The following is a 25,132-nucleotide window of genomic DNA, read 5'->3' on the forward strand; positions in this document are numbered from 1 at the left end:
CATTGTGGGTTAGCTTTATTGGAGAAGAGGGGCAGGAAAGGGAAATAGTGTCTCCAAGCACTGCTGCATTATGCATTGTGGGATTTCACCAACACTAACAAAAAGCTATCATAAGTAATTCATGTTACACTGGTCTTGCACTACATCTCTTCCGACAGCAGTTTGCAAATTCTATAGCCACACAGCTCTTTTTCAAAACATTTTATTGCATTATATTTGGTACCTTATGTTTGACAAAGGAAATTACATCTGTAACTGCAGGAATAAGAAGCTTGTCTGTTATTGAAAAAAAATCTCGGGCCCGTTAAAAGTTACAAAGTCATGGGCTTGCCTGAAACAACTGAGCAAGAAATATATTCTTAGAAATGTAGGGCTTCAAGTATTACAAACCTGTGACACTGTGGAAAAGTTCCAGAGGTATCTAAACTGCAGCACTTTTTCTGCATAACGTGAACAAGGCCTGCTGAGGTTTTAAACAATTAGTCTCTCGATCAGTCACAAATTGGTAGTCAGGAGTTCCACTCTTTGAAATTTCAAGCCATAGTTATGTTCATTTATATTTTCACTGTACGTGAAAAATACATGCTGTCTTTTTAATGAGTTGGTGCCACATCACAGTGCATAATTTCATTTGGTTCTTGCATTACAGTTTTAACATGTACAGCCAAATGATGCTGTCATCATGCTCATCTCCTGAACAGCAGTGCTGATTTCGTTTCAAATTTTAATAAAAACAAAGTATGTTCTAACTGGTTCCTTCATTTAAAAACTGTGGTGCAAGAACACCAAACTGATCACGTGCAGTGAATTTCGGAGACACAACAAGCTAATTGAACACCTTATGTTTTCTTATTTTGCTTCATATTTTAAGTCCCAGTCTCTACAACAGCATTATATATGTATTGCAGGTTTGTCTGCAAATAGTGATTCACATTGCATACTTCCAAAGGGTAGAATCATCTCTGTATCAAAATCAGTCAGATGTTAAAGCCCCAACAACTCTTTGTGCTCAGTGAAAAGGATCCAGTGCTAAAACAGCATTTTTGCTGTCTGAGATAGTCATCTCAACAAGACAAATTTAAAGTAATATTTCTGCCACACACCTGCTCCAATGGGTGTTAAGCCTTCAGATTCCATATAAATTAGTTTAAAATGGGGTATGTAGATAAGGATACTTTTCAATTTTAGCAGTGCTTAGTTTTTCTTTTAACTGAGCCACCTATATCCAGTAATACGTTACTTTATATTATATACTTGTCAGCAGGATAAAAAAAGTAAAACTTTGAAGGCAACCATTTTTACTCCTTCCATTCTGTGTAGGTTTAGAACAATTCAGCAGGTGCGTGACAAAAATATTATACACCAGATACGGTCCAAAATCATTCCACTCCTCTTAAAAAGTTCACATTTCATTGGCCAGTTCTTCAGTTTCTGCAGATATATCTCCATTAATTGTGATCTTCATATCCTCTTCATATCCAGGGGGCATAAAAGCCAAAGCATAAGGGAAAAGCTTATGACAATTTGCTCTGTACATTTCAGCTGCTTCTTACAGTCTCCAAGGCTACATCATTCAATGCTTCCAATACCTCGATACAAGTCTAAAATGTGAAAACACAGTGTTAATCCTTTTAAAAGACCCTATGTATCAATTCACATTACTGCTAGTTCTGTTTTCATTATTTTAAAAGATTTTTTCTTGCTTGAATGTTTAATATTTACATGTTTCTTACCTTACAATTAGAATACTATGAAAAAGGATGCTTTTTCCGCTCCCTAGAGATTTATTAAATATTACAAGTTCTACTAACTGCAGAGCTCTTTTAACCAAGGGGTTGTTGTATCATTTGGAAAAGGTACACCTGATGCTAAGATAATAAATCATTCTGTATATAAGACATATTTACCTGAAGATTTCTGTTGTGAGGGATTCATCAAGGCAAGTTGCCAGCTCCACAGCTCTTTTCTGGCTAGTAGAATCCAAATAATACACCATTTTGGCAGCTAGGAGAGAGGGGAAGTCATTCAGTTAATCATAAAATTGAAACAAAAAGGCTGCAATCTTTTAAAGTTACTTCAGATGTGGCCACTCTATTTTTTGCAAGTGGGCATTTCCATTTTGTAAACTAGATGTGCCCTTTGGGTAGCCCTGAGTATATGGGTAATTGCAGCAAGGCCAATGAGTTTAGGATCAAGATAGGAGTCTTATACCCTGGTTTTGGCATATGGAATGGGAAATGAAGTGCTTACTAACTCTCCCCTCTCACTTTGCTCTATAAACTTGTATATGAAATGTTCTATGAATGGAACGGCTTTCAATGAGCAGGATCTCCCACTGACTGAATTGGCAGAAGTTCTGGAGGATACCCCAGGTGAGGGTTTGAACTCAGGGCAGAGCAACTGCTTAGATAGACCAATAGTATATGACAGTTTCCTATGTCCTAACTTTGCATGAAGTCTTCGTAGCACAAGGGACTCCATGGGCTGGGGTGCACTTCTGCCAACTGGATTTGTCTGTTTAGAGAAATTCAGGACCCAAGCCTCTATTTGTAAATATGGAAATGTGCATGCAGGATTGAGCGATCACAACCTAGAAAGGTTACAATTTTAACTGCAATTTCTACTTGACAGTAAGAGATAACCTAATCTAACAAAGAAACAAAAGCAAAGTTGCTGATTCTGCCTCTTGTTGTTTGGAAAATTTATAAATGGGACTAACTGCAATAACATCAAACACAGATTGCTACCCAGGGCTTAATGTCAAGTAATAGAAAAGGTTCAGGCAGCCTTTTTAAACAATGGTAAACTGTTACCATTACACAGTGTAAGAATCCACCCCTGTACAATGCTTTCAAAGCCTCCTTTACATATGTTATGAAAGAATCATCAACCTGCTGCTAGGTAACACTATATAACTTATCTTAGTAAAACTAGTATCATAATACCATATCCCATTACTTTGATAACTGCCTACTACAAACCCTCCTCTCATTAACTAGTTATGCTTAACTGCTAAAGGTAGGATTTTAACAGCATTACTTTAAGGTCTAGCTCGTCTTTGTGCTACTTTGCTGAGGCTATGACAGCAACTGTGAAAGTCTTTGTTTATGCCACCTCCTTTGCTCAGCTACCTCTTACGAATAATTAGTTCAAACCATCTGAAACACTAGAATTATAATATTATGAGTGTATATCTATTATGCAAGGGAACAGTCCAAGACATCCCATCTCTAAGATGGAAATAAGCGCAGGGTAATACTGGGTTTCAAATGACTAAACTTGATTAAAAAGAATAATAACAGGGAGCTTTATTTTATAGAGAGAGCATCAAACATTTGATCCCTCACACAAAACACTGAACATGTAGCTTGTCTCTAGTATCCTGACTCTTGACTTTTGAAAGAAATACATTCTAATTGTTTTGATTGATGAAAGCCATCTTGCCATAAACGTAGACAAGATCTCACGTGTAGGACCAAGAGTGGTACATTACTAGGCAGCAAAATTAAAAACTGCCAAGATAAACTTGGAATATGCAGCAAATTACATACCAGATAATCTGTGTGGTAGTGAATCATAGTTCTGTTTAAGGAAAGTTTCATTGAAGTTCTTTGGATTAGTTGCACCAAAAAGCCGATTCATTTCTTGATTCAACACTGTTCTGACTGTTTCTGGTAGATCTTTGCTTTCAGAAACTGTAATGTTAGAAAACACAGTTAACTGCTACAGAATATGTTACGCTTTAATACACTTATTAAAAACTGTAGTTGCTTCTTTTATTAAAGCACCAAGATGGCCTGTCAGAGTTAAATGAATAGTAGTTTTGAATGTATAGCAGAATGGGAGACACTTAATTCAATATGCTTGCTTTATTTATTTATTTTAAAAGAAAAAAATCAATCATTTAAACTCATGAACTACAGTGGTACCTTGGTTTACGAACTTAATCCATTCTGGATGTCCGTTCTTAACCAAAGGTTCTTAAACCAAGGCGTGCTTTCCCATAGCAGCGGGGGACTCAATTTACAAATGGAACACACTCAACAGGAAGCGAAACATGTTCTGCTTCCAAGGCAAAGTTCACAAACCAAAACACCTACTTCTGGGTTTGCAGCATTCTTAATCCAAGTTGTTCATAAACTAAGCTGTTCTTAAACCAAGGTAACACTGTACTTTATACTGAGTGACAGAAATGATCTGTCTAGTTCAGTGCTGTTTATTCTGACAAGTTTTGGTTCTCCAGGGTGAAATTTGATAATCATTTGGAAGTACATAAGCCCTGCTTTACAATGAGAAACCAAAAAGAGTTGCGGGCAGAGATTTCCTGCAGTTTGTCTATATCCAAGAACACTGCCCCACCCCAATCCCAGCCATTCTTTTCTTTACTGCTTATGTACTTCGTCAACATATTGATTCTAAAAAACAACACCTTAGTATTGTGCACTTTCCCCCCTTCTCTGAAGAGGACCATAATGATAAAAGGTAGCATACTGAACCAGGCATTTTAAACTTGCAAATATTATGCAGTAACTGAAAGATTAAACTGAGGAAGTAGAGAGAGAAACTGGACAGGTCCATGCACTCCTTTTAAAGAAATATCAAAACAAATCAGAAAATATAATCAATTTTGTTGTTTGTATTTGAGTAAACTGCTCAGGAGTCTTTATCAGGTACAGTATAAGGTATGACTGACTATAATAGTGTCTGGAATTATGATTGCTACATTCATACCACTGCTGAAGAGGTGAATCATACACTCATGGAGCCATGGATGACTAGGGTCAATAGCAAATGCTCTCTTCACAGACTGCAGCATAAGGAGGAATTTTTCTGCAGGAGATAAAATAAATTGGCACCACATTACAAGATGTTCTAATGTACTAGGGAATTAGACTCAGCAAATAAATACAACAGAAAGCCTCAATATACTTTAGATGTTATGATCAAGATAATTACATTTGAAATTATAATGATTAGGATAAATGAGATGAAGGTGATTATGTTTATGTTCTACATTTTCAGCAGAGGGATATGCCATGGTCATGCAACCTATATACCAATATAACAAGTTTTATTCAACTTAAATGCAGTGAGTTCTGGGAACTATGAAACAAAATAAGATGACATGGACCTAAAGAGCCTCATGTGCAAATGGAAAACATTTCTGCTAGCAAACTGAAGCTTTTCTAGCACACCACTCCTGCCTTCTAAAGGCATTATAAGCAGTGTCTGATAATGCAGAGTGCGCTGTTGCACTCAGATCCTGCTTGGAGGCTTCCCAAAGGCATTTGGTGACTGTGAGAAGCTGCTGGACTGGAAAGCTATGGAGAGAGGGAAATCTTAATAATAATAATAAATAACTATTTTTTTCTCATAAACCTGACATACTACAAGAGGCAGCAATGCCTTTTAGCTTTCATACCAAATGCCAGGCAGTGAGAGAGTTAGATTTTTAAAAAATGTAATCTAAATACCAGACATCAACATTTCTTCCAGACTGTCAGTTCTGACAATCAAAATTTGTTGATATAGACCACCTTAGTGCCAATGGAGTCCTCAAGCTCTTGGCAATCACAAACAATGCATAAAACATTTCTGTAAGAGAAAAAAATTGTAATCTTCTGAAACATGGTTTCCTTTTGTGCAGGGTTCTCAACTTACTTACAGTAAGATTCTATGTTTATAAAAAGAACTCCTAAGAAAATAATTACAACTCATTACAACTGATACCCAAGTGGGGAAGGTGTCTGAACACTCCATCTCAAGGCCTAGTCTGGTAGGGAAGAAAACAGGAAGACTCCTGCTCCTTCTAACATCTGCATGCATCTTGCTTTTGTACACTGGTGCATTTCCACTTCAGTTTACCTTCCGCTTACCTTTCCTGAAGTAAATTTCAAAGGCAAAAAGATGGGTTTCTATTTTGTTCTTCACCAAGTTCTTCAACGGAGTTAAAAACTTAATAGCTTCCTCCAAAGGAGCTTCAACCTAAACATGCATTTTTTTTGGTGACAAAACAGAAAAAGTTGCACGAGGACTTTTCAGAAGAACACTTGTCAGACAGAAACACTGCTTTCGCTGACAATCACCAATGAGAAACTACCGGTAGAACTCTCTCATTCTTAGTGCCCAATGTCAGTAGAGGCAAGGAGCAAATTTACTCCTGGCCCCAAATACAGCCCATATCCCTTATAAGTGGCTGCTATTCATTTCTACAGGCAAAAGTAAAGCGTTGCACACAAATCTTGTGGTGTTAAGCAAAATCTGGCCTCCTGATACTAGATATCCCTGTCACTAAGGCCTGGGATACGCAGGTGGAGCAAATGTGCATTATCTCTATGCTGTATTCCTTGCACTATATAAGGCATTCATTCATACATCCCAGATAAAACAGGCATATGTGTTCTTATATGGACCCAATTCAAATGCTGATAAACCACAACATTTGGCCCTCAAACCAATCTTCACTGAGCCATGCCCACTTACATGATGCTATATATGAGGCAGGTAAAGTTGAGGCTGAGCCAAAAAGGGGTTTACAGACACCACCAATCAGCTGACAGCTGCTGTCTGCAATACCCTTTGCAAGGTGCTTCAAAGTCCTGCTGCTTGGAGTGCACCATGCACATCTAACACCAGTTCCCTTTGCGAACTCCCTAATGCAGTTGAAGGGGCTGAATAAAGTGATTTGGGTTTTGTCAAAACACTTCCTCCAGTACTTCAAATACAAACTGCTTTTTTAAAAAAAAGAAAGAAAATAATGCTGTATTTTAAAAACAGGGTGTCTCACCTGCCCCAAGAAGCAGTTTGTATTCAAAGCACTTGAAGAAGCACTTTGAACACAAATGATTCAGCTGTTTCTGGTTTCATTCTTCAGTGCAACAGAACAACAAGTGTGAAAATGCCCTGATAGAAACTGCTACTTGTGATTGAGTTAGCATGCAAGAGTCGCTTTTAGAGTGACATGCTTTTGTGTGGAAGTCTCTTTAAATAGTTCTGTGTAAATGGTTGCTCAAACACAATTTACATTCCAAAGTTTCAATACCTTTGCTAGTTTTTCAGGAATAAGCTCTTCCTTTGGTCCTCCAATTTCTTCATCGTCATCATCTTTCTTCTTTTTCTGGTTCCGTTGCTGCTTTTCTTTTTCAGCGTTCTTTTTCTCCTCCTCCAACTGAGCCTTTTTCTGAGCCCTCCTCTGCTTATTACGTAGCTTCTTTAGCTCCTTATCTGACATATTTGCTATACAGAAAAAAATACTTCGTTGACTATGAATAGAAAGATTCCTTAAAAATAACAAACCCTAGAATCTTACAGTTCAGGTTATTAATACCATTTTCTAAACAAGTTCTCAAATTCCAAATCATGGCCCAAACTTGGATGACTTCCGTTAGAAAAGGCATAGCAACTTATCTATAATGCAGCTTCACCCAGAACTACTTGGATTGCCACAATATACATTTTGTAACTTATCCCAGAAGATCAAGAGAATATGCAGAACCTTTAATCTGTACATTTTCAGAACATGAAGTCCATGTGAATGTATAGTTAGGATGCTTTCAAAAAGTTATTGGACGGCCAATATAATAACACTGCAACTCCTTACAATGTAAACTATATATTTAAATTTGACCTGCTTTTAAAAAAAAACCAAGCAAGCATAGCACAGCATGCACCTTTTACAGCAACACAACTCTCCCACCAATTTTGTGTCTCATGGCAATGGAAATGACACAAAAGGACAATATGGCTCAGTATATACAAAAAGCATAGTTTAAAGCATAGTTTACTCCTCATGTGCTCCTGGCTATGCTGCTCTGTGAAGGAAACAACCTGGGAAACAAGACAGGTTTGCGATGTGAAACTTGGTCTCATGGTTTGTTTCTCTCCAACAAACCATGAGCAAATGCCAATCTTTGTTCCTCCAAACCACAAGCATTATGACCAGCCAGATTCTGGCTTGTTTCCTTTCCCACGTGGCACAGTGAGGAGCAGTGAAGGAGCAAGGAGCTTGAGTGTGTTAAACCAGAGTTTATTTTAAAGTACAGTTTAACATTGCATGAGAAATGAGCCATAAAATACTAGAAGAAACTTATACCTGTGTCAGCCTCATGCTCTTTGTTCTCATCTGTCAGAGGGTTATCATGAAGCTTCAAGTATATTTCTATGGCAATTCTTGCTGCCTTAAAATAAAATGGGTGCTGTCGAAGTACATCTTCTAGCTTCAACAAGTCCACATATGATCGAAGTGTGATTTTCCTCATACAGTATGTGTGGAAGTCAAATTGGTCATCTGTGATTTCTACAAAATGCTAACAAAATAGTATGTTATTTAGTAAGCATGGGGAAGTACAATGAGAAAAGTTCCAAAACTAAACTTCAGAACCATAAACAGAAGCGCTGATAACACAATCGATCAGAACCCAAAATTTAGCACTTTAGAGAGGCCATAATTCAGTGATAAATCATGCACAACAACCCAGATAGAAAGTCATGATTCAGTCCTTGGTATCTCTAGTTCAAAAGGCTCTTTGGTAGCAAGGCAGGGCTGAACCTCTGAGACTCTGAAGGCCAAATTAGATATGGCATTATGCATATGCAAGCACTGCATACAGCAGTCTTACACTGGAATGTATTTCAAAATCTAGTGTCAAATCAGAGGCAATTCCAAGTATCAGTTTGGCAAATGAGGAGCATTCCCTGTAGCTCACATGCTCTCCTCCTCTTTTCTATAGTATTCCATGCTATTTAAATGATGTCTTGATTCAAAACAAGGTTTGAAGTGGGTCTGCAAACTGTGGTAACCGTACTCTGCTAATTCAAATATCATGGTAGGCTAGGGTTAGCTAAACCAAAAAAATGGGGAAGGAAACCTGAATGTGACAGGGGAACAGGGAAATGGACCGTACGGTCCCACAGAGGTTCTTCTCAATCATCAAATTATGTTTTGGTGTTATGTCTGAATTGAACACATTATAAATTATGGCCTTAAGCAGTATAATGAGAGATAAAGCACAGCCCATGTGTAGATACTCTTGAGGTTCAGAACAATACACTTAAGACATTTGTCAGACTTGATTCCCGAGAACGGACCACTAGGAAATATTAAATTGGTCATCAGGTACATACTCTCTCAATTTCGTGGCATTTTTTAAGTGCTTCTCCAAATTTATTCATTGCTCTATAAGCTTGGGCACATTCTGTCTGGAACCACATGCACTGCATTTCATTCAAATTCTCCACTGCTGAAGTCCCTTCCTAGAAAGGAAAAATTAGGAAAAATTAATACAAGGCAAGCTGCTACAAATATTCAGCTTATAAATATACAGTAACTAAGAAGGATATGCAATATTTTGACTCTGAAAGGTATTTCTAACAAACTTTTTCATTTTTCTTACAGCAAGAAAAACATGCTTACATAGTATGGCCAACATTGTTGACAAGTACAACAGACAAGAAACAACACATCAATACTGTGTCCAAATGTGAGTTTCAAAAGTTTGAATGTGCAAAAAGGGCATTCTAATAAGTACATGCTGAACTGCTTTATTGCTGTGACTGGGGGACAGGTAGGAAAGCCAACGTGTATAAAAGGGAAAACCTCATCTAGAAACTGAAATGCTTTACTTTAATGACAATAACAACTTCCTTCAGACCAGAAGTAGCCAACTGTGGTGACCTCTGGATGCTGTGGACTACAACTCCCATCAGTCTTGACTGTTGGCCATGATAGCTTGGGCTGACGGGAGTTGCAGTCTGAACCACCTGGAGGGACTAGTTATCTCCAATTCAGACAATGATTTACTTACCATATTTTATGTAAGTAACCCTAAAACTCTTTTTAATACTGAATATGCAGTACTGTTCAAAGCATGGCCTACACGGGCACAGTAAGCTAAAAAAGTACAGTAAGCCAAACAAACCCTTGTAAATTTGGAACACATTTCTTCTGCTTCTTTTATCAAGTTGCTTTCAACATGTACTTTGCACATTTGGAGTTAATAAACCTGTCCGCTGTGTCCAGAGCTTGAGCCTCATCCATCATCTTGCAGCTTCTTTTATGTTTCCAGCATGCTTGAAAAGACAAAACAAAAGTAAGCTAGATAAATGCAGTAAACTGTAGCTTGCCAGGTTCAACTCAATGCAAAGATAAAAGTAAGAAAGGTGCAAGTAACATACTCGGTACTGCTCCTCATTAAAACAGGCCGAAAACAATTCCCAACCCCAACAATACAATTATGTTTACTCTGAAGCAAAGGTCACAATGCTCAAGGGAGTTTACTCCCAAGTAACTGTGCGTAGGATTATAACTTAAATCATATTAGCCAACATGGTGTCCTCCAGATGCTCTGGACTTCAACCATTATCATGCACAACCAGCCATGCTGGCTGAAGGAGACAGCAGTTGTATTCTAAAATATCTGGCGGGCACCACACTGGCTACCCTTTGTTGAGATCAGGGCTTCCCAAACTTTGGTCGCCAGCTATTTTTGGACTACAACTCCCATCATCCCTAGCTAGCAGGACCAGTGGTCAGGGATGATGGGAATTGTAGTCCAGCAACAACTGGAGACCCAAGTTTGGGAAACCCTGGTCTAGATCATCTAAGCCATCCTTCCTTATTTAGTAACCAGTTATCCTCCCCCCACCCTTTTTGAGAAATGCATCCAGATCCTCTAAAATTGGTATCTGAATGCATGGCTTAAGTACAGGAGACTGTATATCATTGGCCAATAGAGTAAAAGAGTAATATAAAGATAGCACGCTGTACAATACACTGAAATCCCACTCTATAACAAAGAGCAGCCAAGTTCTCTTCTGACTTGCAATCCCTGTCAGGCACATTTCCAAGTTCTTCTCCACAACCATGATGAGTAGAACAGCTGTGCTAGCAGCAGCTGCACGGATGGTAGCAAAAAGAAAAAACAACAACCCAGACATCCTGATACTGAAGTTCTGTGCCAGACACTCCAAGAGCAGCGGTAACATGCCCCTGATTTTCAAGTGCCGAGAAGCAGCACCAGGAGAGGAATTTTGCCCAACTGTCGAGCTTGTGGGCTTCCAAGAGGCATCAGGTTGGGAAACAAACAGTGGACTAGAGAGGCTTTGGGGCTGATCCAACAGGGTTTTTTATGTTCTTATGAGCCCTGACCAACAGCCAAATCATCTGTTCATTCTCCGAATACAAAGAAGTAAAAGAATCAAGAAGGGTAGTGCTAAGTGGCAAAAGCCTGCTGCAATAATAAAAGAGTTTACCTTATAGATTTTAGCTTTCACAAGGAAGAGTTCTATCAAGGTGGGTGTGCTTTCTATTGCAGCATTTATATATTCCAGAGCTATGGATGGCTGCCCAATTTTGTCATAGTGTTGTGCCAAGTAGTACTGGACCCAGAGTAAAGTCGTTGGAGGTTCTTCTTTACCGTCATCTATTTGGAGGAAATTTCACAGGGTTTTTTCCCCTTTCCATTTTATAGTAAGCTGCACAAGGAAAAACCCAGTGGCATGCTATTTGCTACTGACTGCCAAGAAGCTATTATATAGAAAGGGAGTGGATTGGTTTGTGAAGCTTATTAAGATAGATGGTTTAAACTGTTCCATTTCATGCTCATGCTCTCATTTTTCCCTTTAAGAGTATCGCATATCAGGTTATATAACTTAACTAGAGGTGTTCTACAAAGTACCCAGGTATCCTACAAAGTACACTTCACATCTTAATGTGAGCAGGGCTGAGAACTCTGTGTTGAAGCTGCAGCTCTAAGATAGGAATGAAGGGTAGGCCAAAGTCACCAGGTGCAGCTCCACTGCTCAACTGCATCACGGCAACATGGAGAAAGGGTGCTGAATGTGAGTATATGTGAGTGATACAACCCTTCATTTAAGCCACTGCCGTCTAAGCATGGAGCAGAATGAGCTTGGCTCCCCAAACATGGCTCTACCCATATGATGCAAGGCTGTCAGCTATGGCACACCCTGAGTTCAGTTGATCCTAAGACTAGATAAGCCTGTGATAGAGGAAACTATGGCCAGGAACAGGTATGGGAGGTGCAGGTGAAAACCAGGCTACATGGATTGTTTGATGCCTATTCTCCACCCCAACCGTTTCTTGAGGAGCATATTCCTAGCTACAGAATAATAATAAACATGCGGCACTCACCATTTGGGTTAAATAATCTGCAACTTTTCAGAGAGGTTTCATAACCTACCACTAGCTCTTCTATGATTGCCACCTATAGACACAAGACAACAAATAAATAAAGTACCTATTAGTAGTTTAATTCAGCAGACTGCAAATTCAGAGTCAAACCCGTTTCCATGAAGTCCTACTTCATAAATAGAAGTATAAATCAGAATTGGAAGAATGAACTGTTTTGTCCACATAAGAGTCTGGTCAGTAACTACTTACAGGAGGGTTGCTTTACTTCCTACTCAGGAAATGATAGGCTAGGCCGCAGCCAAACATCCCACAAAGTGGACTAGATCCTTCTAAATCGTTCTCTTGCCACTAGGCTAACAACTAGGGCCCCATATTTGACAAAGGAGCTTCCAGATCTTGAACCTAATTCTAGAGCAGGCACATCCAGCAGGTAGATCATGATCTACTGTAGATCACTGAACGTTTGCAGTAGATCACTGGTAGATCACTGACTCCCTCAAAGAAGCTCAACAAGTTTGTCTCCCCTAAGAAAACCTCAACATTTTTGCTCTGAACCCCTAAAAAACTGGGCTTTCCTCCTCCCAAAAAATACCTCAACAACTTTGACCAAAACAGGGGGTAGATAACTGCCAGTTTTTAACTCTGGGAGTAGATCACAGTCTCTTGGGAGTTGGCCACCCCTGTTCTAGAGAATACTTCAGTTTAATTGCAGCCAATAGCTTAACAGCAGTTACTTTATATAACATTACACTTCAATTTTCAAGGTATGACATTAGTCAATAGTTTACAACAGACCTTCAACAGAAGCCTAACTTGTAATCCAAGAATAAATTACCTAGTCCTACAAAACACATATAGCTTTGCAAAACTAGTACATAATCATCATCATCATTTAAGTTTCAGCATGCAAGAGGTCTGTTTTATAGCCCATATTCTACTTCCCTATACACAGGGGCTCAGTCAGTTCACAAGTACTCCTATTTCAGATGCACACATATACTGCTTGATTACATCCCGGACTGGGAATGTAATCAGAGCCCTCTGGGGAAGCTGCAAACACACTGGCAGTAAAGAGATTTTAGCCCATGAACATTGCAGGGATCCTGGAATGAAACTGAGCTATCTGTTCTTGTTTTACCCAGAGTCTTTCCATCCCCAACAAATTTACATCCTTAACCTGGTTCTATGAAAATTAACATTTATAAAGGACATTATTGTGAATCTCTACAAAAGTTTTTAAGGTTCCAAATAGGCCTGTTCAGCATAAGAAAACAGAAAAGTGTCTGATGGACTTTTCTAAGAGAACATTAAAAAGCAAAGCACACAGATGTTATAATGACCTTTTCTTTATCTTTGTATAGTGATCTCAAAGTATTGAAGACCGGTGGGCAGCCTTTGCTGAAATTCATCCTCAGAAATTTATCCAAGCATTCCGTAAATTTTTCACCTAGAAGAAAAATGTCACAAATTTACTTTTCATGCTGGCAAATAAAAAAAAAGTTTAAGCCAAATGAAGTACTGCATTAATCACTCTCTTTTTAAGGCTAAATTAGGTGAAGTTTAGTATCTCCTGCAGTGCATGGACTTCCCTCTTTGCCTCTACATTTCTATGGGGGGAGAACAGGGACACAACTCTGCCAATCACTTCAACAATGCCCCGACAGAAGCACCTGTGACTCTTAACAACAGATCAGTCTTCTCCAACCTGGTATGCTCCAGAAGTTTTGGACTACAACTCCCATCATGCTAGATCCTGGGTGAGAACCCAGAGGCCGAGAAGGATGGTGTGTAAGAAGGAAATGAGCTGGCATTGATTTCTATATATTGGTAACTCTGTATTAATGTAACATTTTATATGTAAACATTTTGTAACTGTGTATTTCTGTAATATTTTGTTTGGGTTATGTGTTGTTGCTTCATTCGTTTGTACACCACTTAAAGATATTTTTTATATATTAAGTGGTATAGAAATTAAATAATCTAATCAAATCACCCTGACTTATGGCAGTGCTGGCTCAGGCTAATGGGAGTTGAGAGTCCAATACACCTAAATGGCAACAGGTTGGGAAAAGCTGCAGTATAGAGACAGGATATGAAAAGTAACCAGGAATTTGGAACCACGCTTTCTAATGTTTAAAGCTGGCTAAAAGAAAGCAAAATTTTGATGCAATTTCTAGGTGGCTAATAACAAGGTGATGTAGCAAGAAAAGAAGGCACTTGTAACTCATTCTCCTAATTGCCAAAATGCAACTCACCAGACAAAAAGTTCAATGGCAGTCTTCTTGGAACGAGTCCCCTTGGGTACTTAGTCCAGGCTTCTTCGTAGATCTTGAACCGTTCTAACATGTTGGCTAGAAGAACAAAAACATGTCATTTGGGATTTAAGGTGGCCAATAATTTTCATGATTCCAAACGTAACTGAAACTACATTCACTTGGGTGACTTCCATGGACAAAATCCAGAGTGTCCCTTTTCATACTCCTGGTGCTTGAGTAGTAGTATTTCCCCCCTTTACATAGGTTTCACATGCCGAATTGTAAACCACTCTTGCAATTTCCCTGTATTAAAAAAAAACAGGTTCCTACATTGCATGAGAGTATCGGGGGGGAAACATTCTCACATGAATTTGTCTTAACCCCCCTTTAAAGCAGTCCAAGTTGGCAGCCATTACTACATATTGTACAAGTGACAGATGGCATACTGAAAAGAAGAACCCAAAATAATTGTTGGCTTGCATGCCTTCATGCAAGGATTGTGGATTGTGCTGCCTTCAAGTTATTCCTCTGACACAAATGGTACATTAACAGTGCAACCTTATTCTCAGGAATAACGTCCCTTGACATAATGTTCACCCACAGGCATGGACCCCCCCCCATGGTATTGAAAGCTGCTTAAGAGTTCCAGAAGAACTGATAGGATCACAATCTCTCCCTAAATTTCCAATGGGAAAAGGCTGCTTCTGTTCCAAAACCTGGCTGAAGTTTTGACTGGAAATGATCTGAATAGGATCTTCCAACAGTGAGTGGAGTTATCCCATCACCACTTGCTCTGCTGCCTTGCTGAATAATACAATAATCTCTCAGGCCAAAAGATCTAAATTAGGCTTCTCAACAAGTCCCACTTTAAGGGCAGCAGAGACAACTGCAGCCCTCGAGGCATTCACAACCTCCAAGGCCCACATGGACAGCTCCATTCTGACAGAGTTCAACAGCCAGGATGGGCAGGGATCCAGACAAAAGGTAGGCCTTACCCCACAGATCACCCTTTCCCAGTCCAATGAAGAAAACCAGTCCAGTGTGTGTCTTGCCATGTGTGCTGGTCCAATTACAATTGAAATAGGCCCAAAGTTGTCATGGAGGCCATCACATCCTGAGCTACCTCCTAATGATGTATCTTCAGTGTGAATGCTAAAGTCTCTGAAAATAATCAGCCTTGGGGTCCTTTATACTACACTCAGAGCTGAAGCAGGAAGAGTGTTGGGTAGTGGCCATGTTTCAGTTCCCAATACCAGCTGCAGAAACTTTATCCTGGCTACCTGCTCAACAGGATACCCGAGCAAGGGAGCAAATCATTAAGGATCAAACAACCTTGCTGTCCCTCAAGTGTACACTGGTGTCATGTCCTGAAACCTGGAGAATATATTTGGGAAAAGTAACTCACACCCCACTTCATCCAACCAGGTTTCAGTGGCACAAGCCTGATTGATCTATTCTTGCACAAGGAGGCCAGTAACAACAGACTCCTCGTCTTGACTGAGCTGGCATTCAGCAATGGCATGCTTGAGGGTAAAGCAGGTAAACCTTCCTGATTATCAAGATTGGAGGGTGGGCAAGATGGAGAGCAAGTATATAACTGTCTTGTTCACCATCCATCCATAACTCTGCCCTCCACCATCTCCACTACTGCAAATTTTAGAAAAAGATCTTAAAATTGAAACACAGCAACATATGAATACCCCTTCCAAAGAATGACAAATATATGAGCTTAAAAAGCAGTGGTGGATTTTGAGTCTGGGATAGCTCAGTTGGTAAAACATGAAACTCTTAATTTCAGGGTCATGGGTTCTAGCCCCACGCTGGGCAAAAGTTCCTGCATTGCAGGGGGTTGGACTGGATGACCCTCATAGTCCCTTCCAACCCTACAATTCTAGGAATACAATCAGCACATAGTGCATAGACTGAATTGTTCCAAGTGTTCCCCCTCATCATCATTGAGGTAGACAAGAACCAACCTGATCACACCTGAAGAACTCAAATATGCAGTGTAGAAAAAGTTGTGTTGACCTCAGTTTTATACTACTATGAACTTCTTAGAAAAGTGAGACATAAATGGATAAAGAAAGAAATGTACATTAACTCACTTTTACTGAAATTCAAAATACACTGCAATTCTTGAAGCATAGCCTACATAAAATGATTTTGTCTCCCATCACTAATTTGTGTGTTTACAGAGCACTTCTCATCCATCATACACAAGTTTTCTTCAAAAAGGAAAGTAAATTCACCGCAATTCAGCTTGCTGTGAAAAGTAACTGATGATTATGATAAAATATAAGCTCCTATCACATATAAAAATCAAGTAAGGGCTTTGTTATTTACAGGTTCGCACCTAACTTGGTGCAAGCTATATTGTTACCTGGTTTGAGTGCTTTTTCTAAACCTTTGTAATAAGCCCAGTTTTCAGGATTTCTTTCTTGCAATCCTCTATATATCTCAGTGGCTTCTTCCAGCCTGCAGAGTTGTAACAGAAGTTCTCCTGTTAAAAATGCAGAGTTATAAATCAACTGTGAGAGGGTATTTAATACAGTCATACCTCATGTTACATTCGCTGAGGGATGCATACGTTCGGGGTTATGCACCGCGGCGACCCGGAAGTAACGGAACGCGTTACTTCCGGGTTCGGTGGTTTGTGCATGCACCGAATCGCGTCAAATGACACCACACGCATGCCAGAAGCGCCGAATTGCGCCGCACACATGCGCAGACGCGGCGCTTCATGTACGGACGTCACGGGGCTCCAGAACGGATTCCGTTCATAACCAGAGGTACCACTGTATACATATCTATATATATTGTGCCAATGAAACAATGTATTTCTAAGTATCATGGAGCTAACCTTCAACATGCTACATTTCCAAATTGTGTAGAGCCCTTTTCTATCAAGCAAAACCTATATACTGCCACAGGCAAGGGATTTACTTGTCTGAGGCTACTATAGACCTTATGTGTTGTTAAGATACAACAGTTGTCACTAACAAACAAAAAAAGTCTTCACAAGTTGCTGTGTAATATCTAACAGACCTCTGATTGTCCAAACATAATAGACCTTTTCCCCCTAAACCCTGCATGCCCCCAAGGTTTGCTATTGTATTTTGCACCAATGTAACCTAATATACTTTGGTGTGAAGGGCACACAGACTACCAGTATGTTCCAAAATTTTATTCAAAGCAAGAAGGGCCTGAAATACGCTTAAAAAAATACAATCAAGGAATATGAAGATGCTGAATTCTGTACTTTCGAGGACTGGAGATGAAAGTCACAGCAACAATGTATAATATAGTCCCGCTAAGGTTTCAGCCAATTATTATTAAATTTCATTTATGAATCATTTCCATTGGGGCATCTCAAAGCAATTAAAAGCAAAACATTAAAAAAATTATAAAGTTTAAATCACCACCACATATGGAAAATGAATTCACATTCAGGACAGGTACCAGCTGGGATAAAGATTTTAGAAAGCTTGTTGAAAGAGCAATGTCTTTAGCAGGCACAAAAAATAAACGGACAAGAGGCCTGTCCGATATGCAAATAGGAGAGTTCCAAAGAGCAGGCACTGCCACACTGAAAGTCCCAATGCCTACAGCATGTGGAATAGACCTCCTGATAAGATGGTTATCTGCAGGATGGCCTCTGCTGCAAAATGCAGCTATTGTTTGTTTATGTCATCTGTGAGAAGAAGTGCACTTGTATGAGAACATCTGCCCTGTTGTTGGGACTCAGCTTTTTCATCAAGATTCTACGGAAGTTATTCAACATAGAGCTAGCAAATCATTCCAGCAATGCAAGCATTTCTGCTTGCCTGATAGAACAATCTGTTCTCTCTTCACCCCCATCTCTCTGAGGTGCTGTTCTGGGGTTCTGCCAACCTCTCCCCAAAGCTAATGGGGGCTGAGAAGGGGAAGAAGCCCCACTAAGCTAGTGGAAGTCCTTATGTGGGCTTCTATTGGTGGGGTTTGTTAATTAATTCCCACCCTATGTCGTACTGCTACTCTATTTTTGTGAAAGCGTAAGGAGGAACAAATTTTATATTACACTGTGACGACTAAAGCATTTTGTAAAGATTTCTCTAAATGCATTCAAATGAATGTGTCTTCAAATATCCACCATCAAGCCAGTAATCTATATTCAAATATGAATTTGAATAGTGGACAATACTGAAAGTTTAGGAAGAATTAGCCATGGGCACTACCACAGACTATTAAGAATTCTTCCTAAGCTTTCAGATTGTACATTATTCAAATCCGTATTTGTATGAAAAATTTACTAAAGAGTATGTTGAGATAGGGACGTGGGTGGCTCTGTGGTCTAAACCACAGAGCCTAGAGCTTGCTGATCAGAAGGTTGGCAGTTCGGATCCCCGCAACGGGGTGAGCTCCCGTTGTTCGGTCCCAGCTCCTGCCCTCCTAACAGTTCAAAAGCACATCAAGTGCAAGTAGATAAATAGGTACCCTCTGGCGGGAAGGTAAACGGTGTTTCCGTGCGCTGCTCTGGTTTGCCAGAAGCAGCTTAGTCATGCTGGCCACATGATCCAGAAGCTGTCTGCGGCAAACGCTGGCTCCCTCAGCCTATAGAGCAAGATGAGCGTGCAACCCCAGAGTTGTCCGCGACAGGACCTAATGGTCAGGGGTATCTTTACCTTTACCTTTTCTATGTGTGATAGTATTTGTCATGGACATAATGCACATTCTAATAAATTATTTTTCTGCCTGTCCAAAGTTAGATATTTAATTTTTTAGGGCCAGAACCACTGACAGTGACAGCGGAACTCTTACATCAAAGACTGTGTATTTTTCTTGCCTCAAAGTGTGCTGAGGAGCACAACACTGTTTTGACACAAACAACATTCCAGCCACACACAACAGAAGTGAAACAATTTATTCCAAATACCCAGAAAAACAATTATTTAGGTTTCAAGGAAATTAATGTATAATATATTCAATTAAGTTCAAGACTTAAGGCCAGCTAGCCTCCAATTGTTCTTGCTTCCTGGTTACAATACCAGATACACCCACTTACCTGATTATTGACAGCCTGTAAAAGAATCAACTATTATTAATTTAACATGTAGAAAGACATATAGCACTACCAAATAAATATATAGCACATTCTGAACTTGCCAATTAATTAGTGAATTGACAGGCAACTTATTTCTTTTTCATTTAATATTTCTCGTTGAGAACAGGCTTATGCACAAGAGAATTCTATTGGCTCATTTACCTTTAGTTTCTTCAACTGCTAATTTGTCACAGATTTGCTTTTCATAGGTACTAAGATGGTCCAAAGCTTCCTTATATAGTCCTGCTTCCCGGAGGACTTGATTTTGATACAAGAGTAGCTCACTATACTCGTAGTCTATTTTATCAGGAGATGTCTGCATAGGTAAGAAAACACTTCAGTATTCATCCTTTTAATGTTAACATTGCAACCAAAACCCGATATAAACTGATCAGGGTGACCTGTATGAGAGAAAAGGGCTGACCATCTGGATTGTCAGATGTGACCCATGTATGTATAGACAAAAGAGGGAGATTTTGAACTGGTAATGCCACCTGTATGTGGCTCTTCAATCTCCTAAACATTGCCCTTTGCTGAATCAAGATAGCACATGTACCTGCCAAACACATGGTTGGCATTGGTAGCTCTGAAAGAAATGATCACTTATGGAAGGATGGGAATACTCAATCCATGCATGGTTTCTACTTTTGGATGATAGATGACCTCAACCATCAGTTCCATAGGGAGAGTCTGATAGATAAATGCTTTTACCTAGCCCCTTAGACACACAAAATATTATATTTTATTCTTCCATTTCGATTCTGATTATTTGGTTATATACAAACTTGGTTTTGGTTTTTTCATGATACCTGTTGAGTCTTCCTAAATTCCTCCAAAATCTTTGCTGCCATTTCATAGTCTTCCAGCAGATGATAAGCAATCGCATAGCCAATCCATGAGGCTCGCTGTGCAGGTCTAAGTTGAAGTAACTGATACCTAGTTTCCTGCATAAACATAATAAAATGGTAGCTTTCACATTCCAGTCTTCTGGATTAATAACTAAATCAACAGTATTAATCAAGAAATCAATGACAAGAGTTCAAAATTTAAGGTTTCAACATATAAAAACCTTTATTTACATTTCGTACACAACTATTCCAGACTGTGTTTTTAAAGAAACCTGAACAGTGCTGATGACAGAACTAGTATATTTGTTGTAGTAAATCCTGAGCATTATCAACTATGGCATCAACACAGCTAAGGATAATTACTAAATCCGTGTGGAACTCAGCAATGAGATAACTGCAACTTGCACAAAATACTTGACAACTTCATTAACATCTCAGGCTTCTAAGAAGAAAGACACTAGGAAGAACAGCTGTTGAACTACGACACAGAAATGTAACTCAGAAACCATTTTAGAAATCAAACAATCCAGACAAAATAAGGCCATCACTACTTTAGGATTGCATTATAAAGGTAAAAGGTGGACAATTATTTCTGCAGAACCAGTGTAACTATCTTGATCTTCCAGATCAAGAGACGTAATAGTATTACTCTATTCTGCCTTGGCCAGACCACAGCTGGAGTACTGTGTCCAGTTCTGGCTGACACAATTTCAGAAGGATATTGAGAAGCTGGAACATGTGCAGCTGGAACATGGGCAACAAAGATGATCAAGGGTCTAGAAACCAAGCCTTATGAGGAATGGTTGAGAAAGTTGGATATGTTTAGCCTGGGTAAGCGAAGACTGAGGGTAAATGTGACAGCCATCTTCAAATATCTAAAGGGCTGTCACATGGAAGGTGGAGCAAGCTTGTTTCTCCTGCTCAGGAGAGTAGGACATGAACCAATGGCTTCAAGTTAAAGAAAGGAGATTCCGACTAAACGTCAGAAAGATCTTTCTGACAGTGGAACAGACTCCCAGAAGAGGTGGTAGACTCTCCTACTTTGGATGTTTTTTTAAGCAGAAGTTGGATGGCCATCTGCCATGGATGCTGTAGCTGACATTCCTGCATTGCATGGATGATCCTCAGTATCCCTTCCAACTCTACAATTTTATGACTCTATCTTTGATAATCTAAACCTAGTTCTTCTACAAGTCAGCAAGCAGAAATGTGCACTATTCTAAGCACTTAAGAAAGCACTATACGTGAAATCATTTTGTACTCAACTAAATCCCTACTGCGTACTCTGGTCCATGGGGTCATGAAGAGTCGGAAACGACTAAACGACAACAAAATCCCTACCAAATTATTAGGGTAGAAAGTAAAAAGGTTTTGCTCTCTCATACTTCTCATAGTTTAAGAACTATTTAGAGTTACTGCACTTGTAAAACCTTACTGAGGCTTGTTCGTGACTTACCCTGTAGCCTTCAAGATCCCTCATTTGAATTTGTAGCAGAGAAAGGTCCCTCAAAATTTGGAGATTGTCCTTATCCCATTTCAGTGCATTTCTATAACATTTGATGGCTTCATCATATTTCTTGTCTGATCGCTGGAGGAGGCCATAGACATGCCAACCTGGAAACCTCAGTTAAGGTCATCCGTTTTGCAACAATTGAAAATGAGAAACAACTCATTCAACTATTTCCATGAAAAAAGTCTGTAAATGCTTTCTTTCCTCAGCTAGAGAAACCTGTAACTAGTATACAAATACAAACTAGCATAATACTTACAATGAAATATGTGTAAGGCTCCTCTGAGTATTAGAAGTCAGCCCTTAAATACGGTTAATTATGTGGCCCAAATATTTCTAAGAATCTGCTGTTCAGGCACTCACTTGAATCTGGTCTGTAAATAGAATTAGTAATGTACATTATGGACTAAAAGCTAGGATGGTTGCTCCAAAGGCTGTAATATAACTGTTCAAAAGTTTCAAGAAATGCCTTTTAGAAGGTACATAATACGAAGGGAGAGGCTACATTTTACGTTCTAGTTTATATAATGTTTTCTTTTTTTATTGCTTATCATTTTCTTTGTTTGCCGACCTAATGTGCACGTTGAAAAGGATACAGACATGACTCTTCAAGTCATTTCGTAGGCCCCTTCGCACCAATTCATATGCCTCTTCTTTTTTACCTAGGCAGTTTAGCGTTAGTCCTTTCATAGCCAGGGTTTCTAAAAAGAAAAGAAAAAATATCATTACCAGCTGTGCCAAGCCATAGTAATAGTAATACGTATTTTGAAGTTTCATGAACGGAGAAACTGGTAGCAGAGACTTCTATCAGTAGATTTTGTTTTGAATTCCAAGCAGCATTTCTATAAATCTGAAAGCAGGGATATGTCTATTACATAGAAGTGCTTCTGCATCTTTAAGAGCAAATCCCTTTTCTGTTGGAAGATGCCCCTAATTTTTGTTCAAACAAATAATTCCTTACTGATTGAACATTTATTTGTAGCAGGTTCTCGGAAGGGTAACTGTATGTGCTACATTCTTTTTTGTTTCTTCTGCCTCCCTCCGGGCTTTGTGAGTGTTCAAACACACCAAAGATTGTGTGGGGCAATCTCAAGCCAGAAGGGCTTTAGGCACAGTGGTACACCATGACCTGTTGCATGCAAAAGGCCCCAGGTTCAATCCCTGGAATTGACCCCTGTCCAAACTACTGGACAGCCACTACCAGTCAGTGTTGACAATTCTGAGCATAATGGACCAATGGTCTCTGACTCAGTATAAGGCAGCTTCCTATGTTCCTAAGCTAAGAAAGTGGCATGTTCTACCTTAGCATACCACCTCTTCCCAAAGTCACCCTCCCCCACCCCACAAGCATTGAAAACAGAAATGAGTTCAGTTAGAATAGCAGCCAGGGAGAAGGGATTGTGGGGATGTAAGTAAGACTGAAGAAGGGTTCAGGGCCTGTCTCTTCTCCATATGCAATCACCCACTCCACTTTCTGTATTTCAGTGCCGAATGCTGTTTCAAGGCAGTTCTGTAATCATCACACCTAAGAATGTTCCAACTATCATGAATGTGGATGCACAGGAGAATAACTGCCCTTCAATTACAGACCTTTGTATACTTGCCAAAATCATTCTGGCCATTTTTCAAAAGGCCTTTTGATTTTGACCTTTGTTTTCATGACTGGCATGAGGTTGAAGTTTTTTTAAAAAATTCAATTTCATAATTAAAACTGAATTGTAGACATATATGCTACCCAATCCAAACCATAAGGATGAGGCAAACTATAAATATAAGCCAATTTTAAAACTAAACATGTTCAGAACCAGTACTTGTTTATGTAGTACTGAAGACTCACCCCATGTTCTGCAAACTTTGGATTGGAAAGAATTTGTTTGCAAAATTTCAAACCATTTCGTACTGTTTATGTTCATAAACCCCCCCCCCCCCCCCACCTCCCCCCCCCCCCCCCCTCTTTGTAAAGACAAAAAAATATCCAAAGCAACTGTAACAAATTGATAAAATAAACTATTCATAAACCCCTAACCATAAAGCAAGAATGAATCCAACCAAGTCATTGCATGAGCAGAGCAATTTTTGCTCACGCGGCAGAACTCTCCATCCCCTGTGCACCTCTACATCCAGCAAATTTGCTCTTGTGGAGTGGGTTGAGAAAACCAGATTTGGGGATGTTCACAGGGACAGGAGAGGGAGGGAAGAGGCTTTGTGTGAGCTATAACCGTTCACTCATGCAAATATTTTGTTAGTTTTGAAGGGATATGTGGGTGGCAAGTTTAAACATGAGGGATCCCATTAGTCACATGTGTTAACAGTTTCTAGCATAAATATATCTGCTCTTATTGTGTTCTATATACAATTAAAGGTTGGGAGAAACAAATTTCAGGAGTAAAGAACATGATTCTTCCAAATTCTTCAGCAAAATGATAAATAGATATTAGTAAGAAGAAAGTTATTCCTAGTCAATTCCCGAGACTTGCCCCACTGCAATTCACTGTTAAAAGCCCAATGATTTATTACACAGGTGGTATATCATAAAGTTCCTGACAGTTACATCACAAGTTTTGCTTTCATCACAGAATCTGATTGAAGATTTCATTTTTCTGAAAACTAAGGAGAATCAAAATAAGCAAAGCATCTTCTAGAGCATTAGTGTCCACCATTCAAAGTCCAAATCAGAAACCTGGGAATGGGGAAAATATGAGTCACCACCAGAATCCTAAATTCATGTTGTTAATTGCCCTCTTGGCCCCCAACTTTTTGCAAGTTTTAACCCCTTCCGTAAAATTTTTGTTCACTGTTCACAATATCGTTAAGTGAAAAATCATTTCTTGTTGAAATAAATTCTATTGCTATTACAATGCATATTCTGCAAAGAAATCATGTATTTTCTCATTTATAATTTCTATCTGTTGATTTACATTATAAATCATTGTAAGTGAGACCATTGGTCAGTGCATCCAGCACAGTAACTGAAGAGCCCATGTCAGTCCAAAGTGTCAGGTACTCAAGATTCTTTTGGCCACATTTGTACATCACAGAAAATCAGAGTTTGAAGTTAGTGTGCTTCAGACAAAGCATTGTTACTATTAACCACAGTTTGTCAGTTCAGGTGGAATGACAAACAGCATTTCTGCATAAATGAAACTTCTGGGCTTATCCTCCTGGCTATATAACAGGAGGGTAGGGTAGAAGCAAGTAAGCCTGAAATTCACATCACATCAAATTATGGTTTAAAGCAGGGGTCAGCAAACTTTTTCAGCGGGGGGCCAGTCCACTGTCCCTCAGACTTTG

At 39.3% G+C, this 25,132-nt stretch overlaps 1 protein-coding gene across 1 annotated transcript; it reads right to left on the minus strand.

Moving 5' to 3' along the window:
• Window positions 1–23,756, minus strand: NAA15 (N-alpha-acetyltransferase 15, NatA auxiliary subunit). Its single transcript, XM_033161235.1, is given in 23 exon segments — window positions 1–1,549; window positions 1,551–1,601; window positions 1,908–1,924; window positions 1,927–2,004; window positions 3,552–3,695; window positions 4,732–4,830; window positions 5,877–5,985; window positions 7,043–7,236; window positions 8,093–8,306; window positions 9,124–9,252; window positions 9,918–9,964; window positions 9,967–10,038; window positions 10,041–10,068; window positions 11,251–11,420; window positions 12,149–12,221; window positions 13,489–13,595; window positions 14,404–14,499; window positions 16,784–16,903; window positions 19,646–19,799; window positions 20,293–20,427; window positions 21,788–21,945; window positions 22,438–22,544; window positions 23,680–23,756. Coding segments are annotated over 22 exon segments (2,436 nt in total). The 5' UTR covers window positions 22,532–22,544; window positions 23,680–23,756; the 3' UTR covers window positions 1–1,402.
• Between the last annotated feature and the right edge of the window lie 1,376 nt (window positions 23,757–25,132).

Source organism: Lacerta agilis, chromosome 9 (assembly GCF_009819535.1).
Source record: "Lacerta agilis isolate rLacAgi1 chromosome 9, rLacAgi1.pri, whole genome shotgun sequence".
Lineage (NCBI taxonomy): Eukaryota > Metazoa > Chordata > Lepidosauria > Squamata > Lacertidae > Lacerta > Lacerta agilis.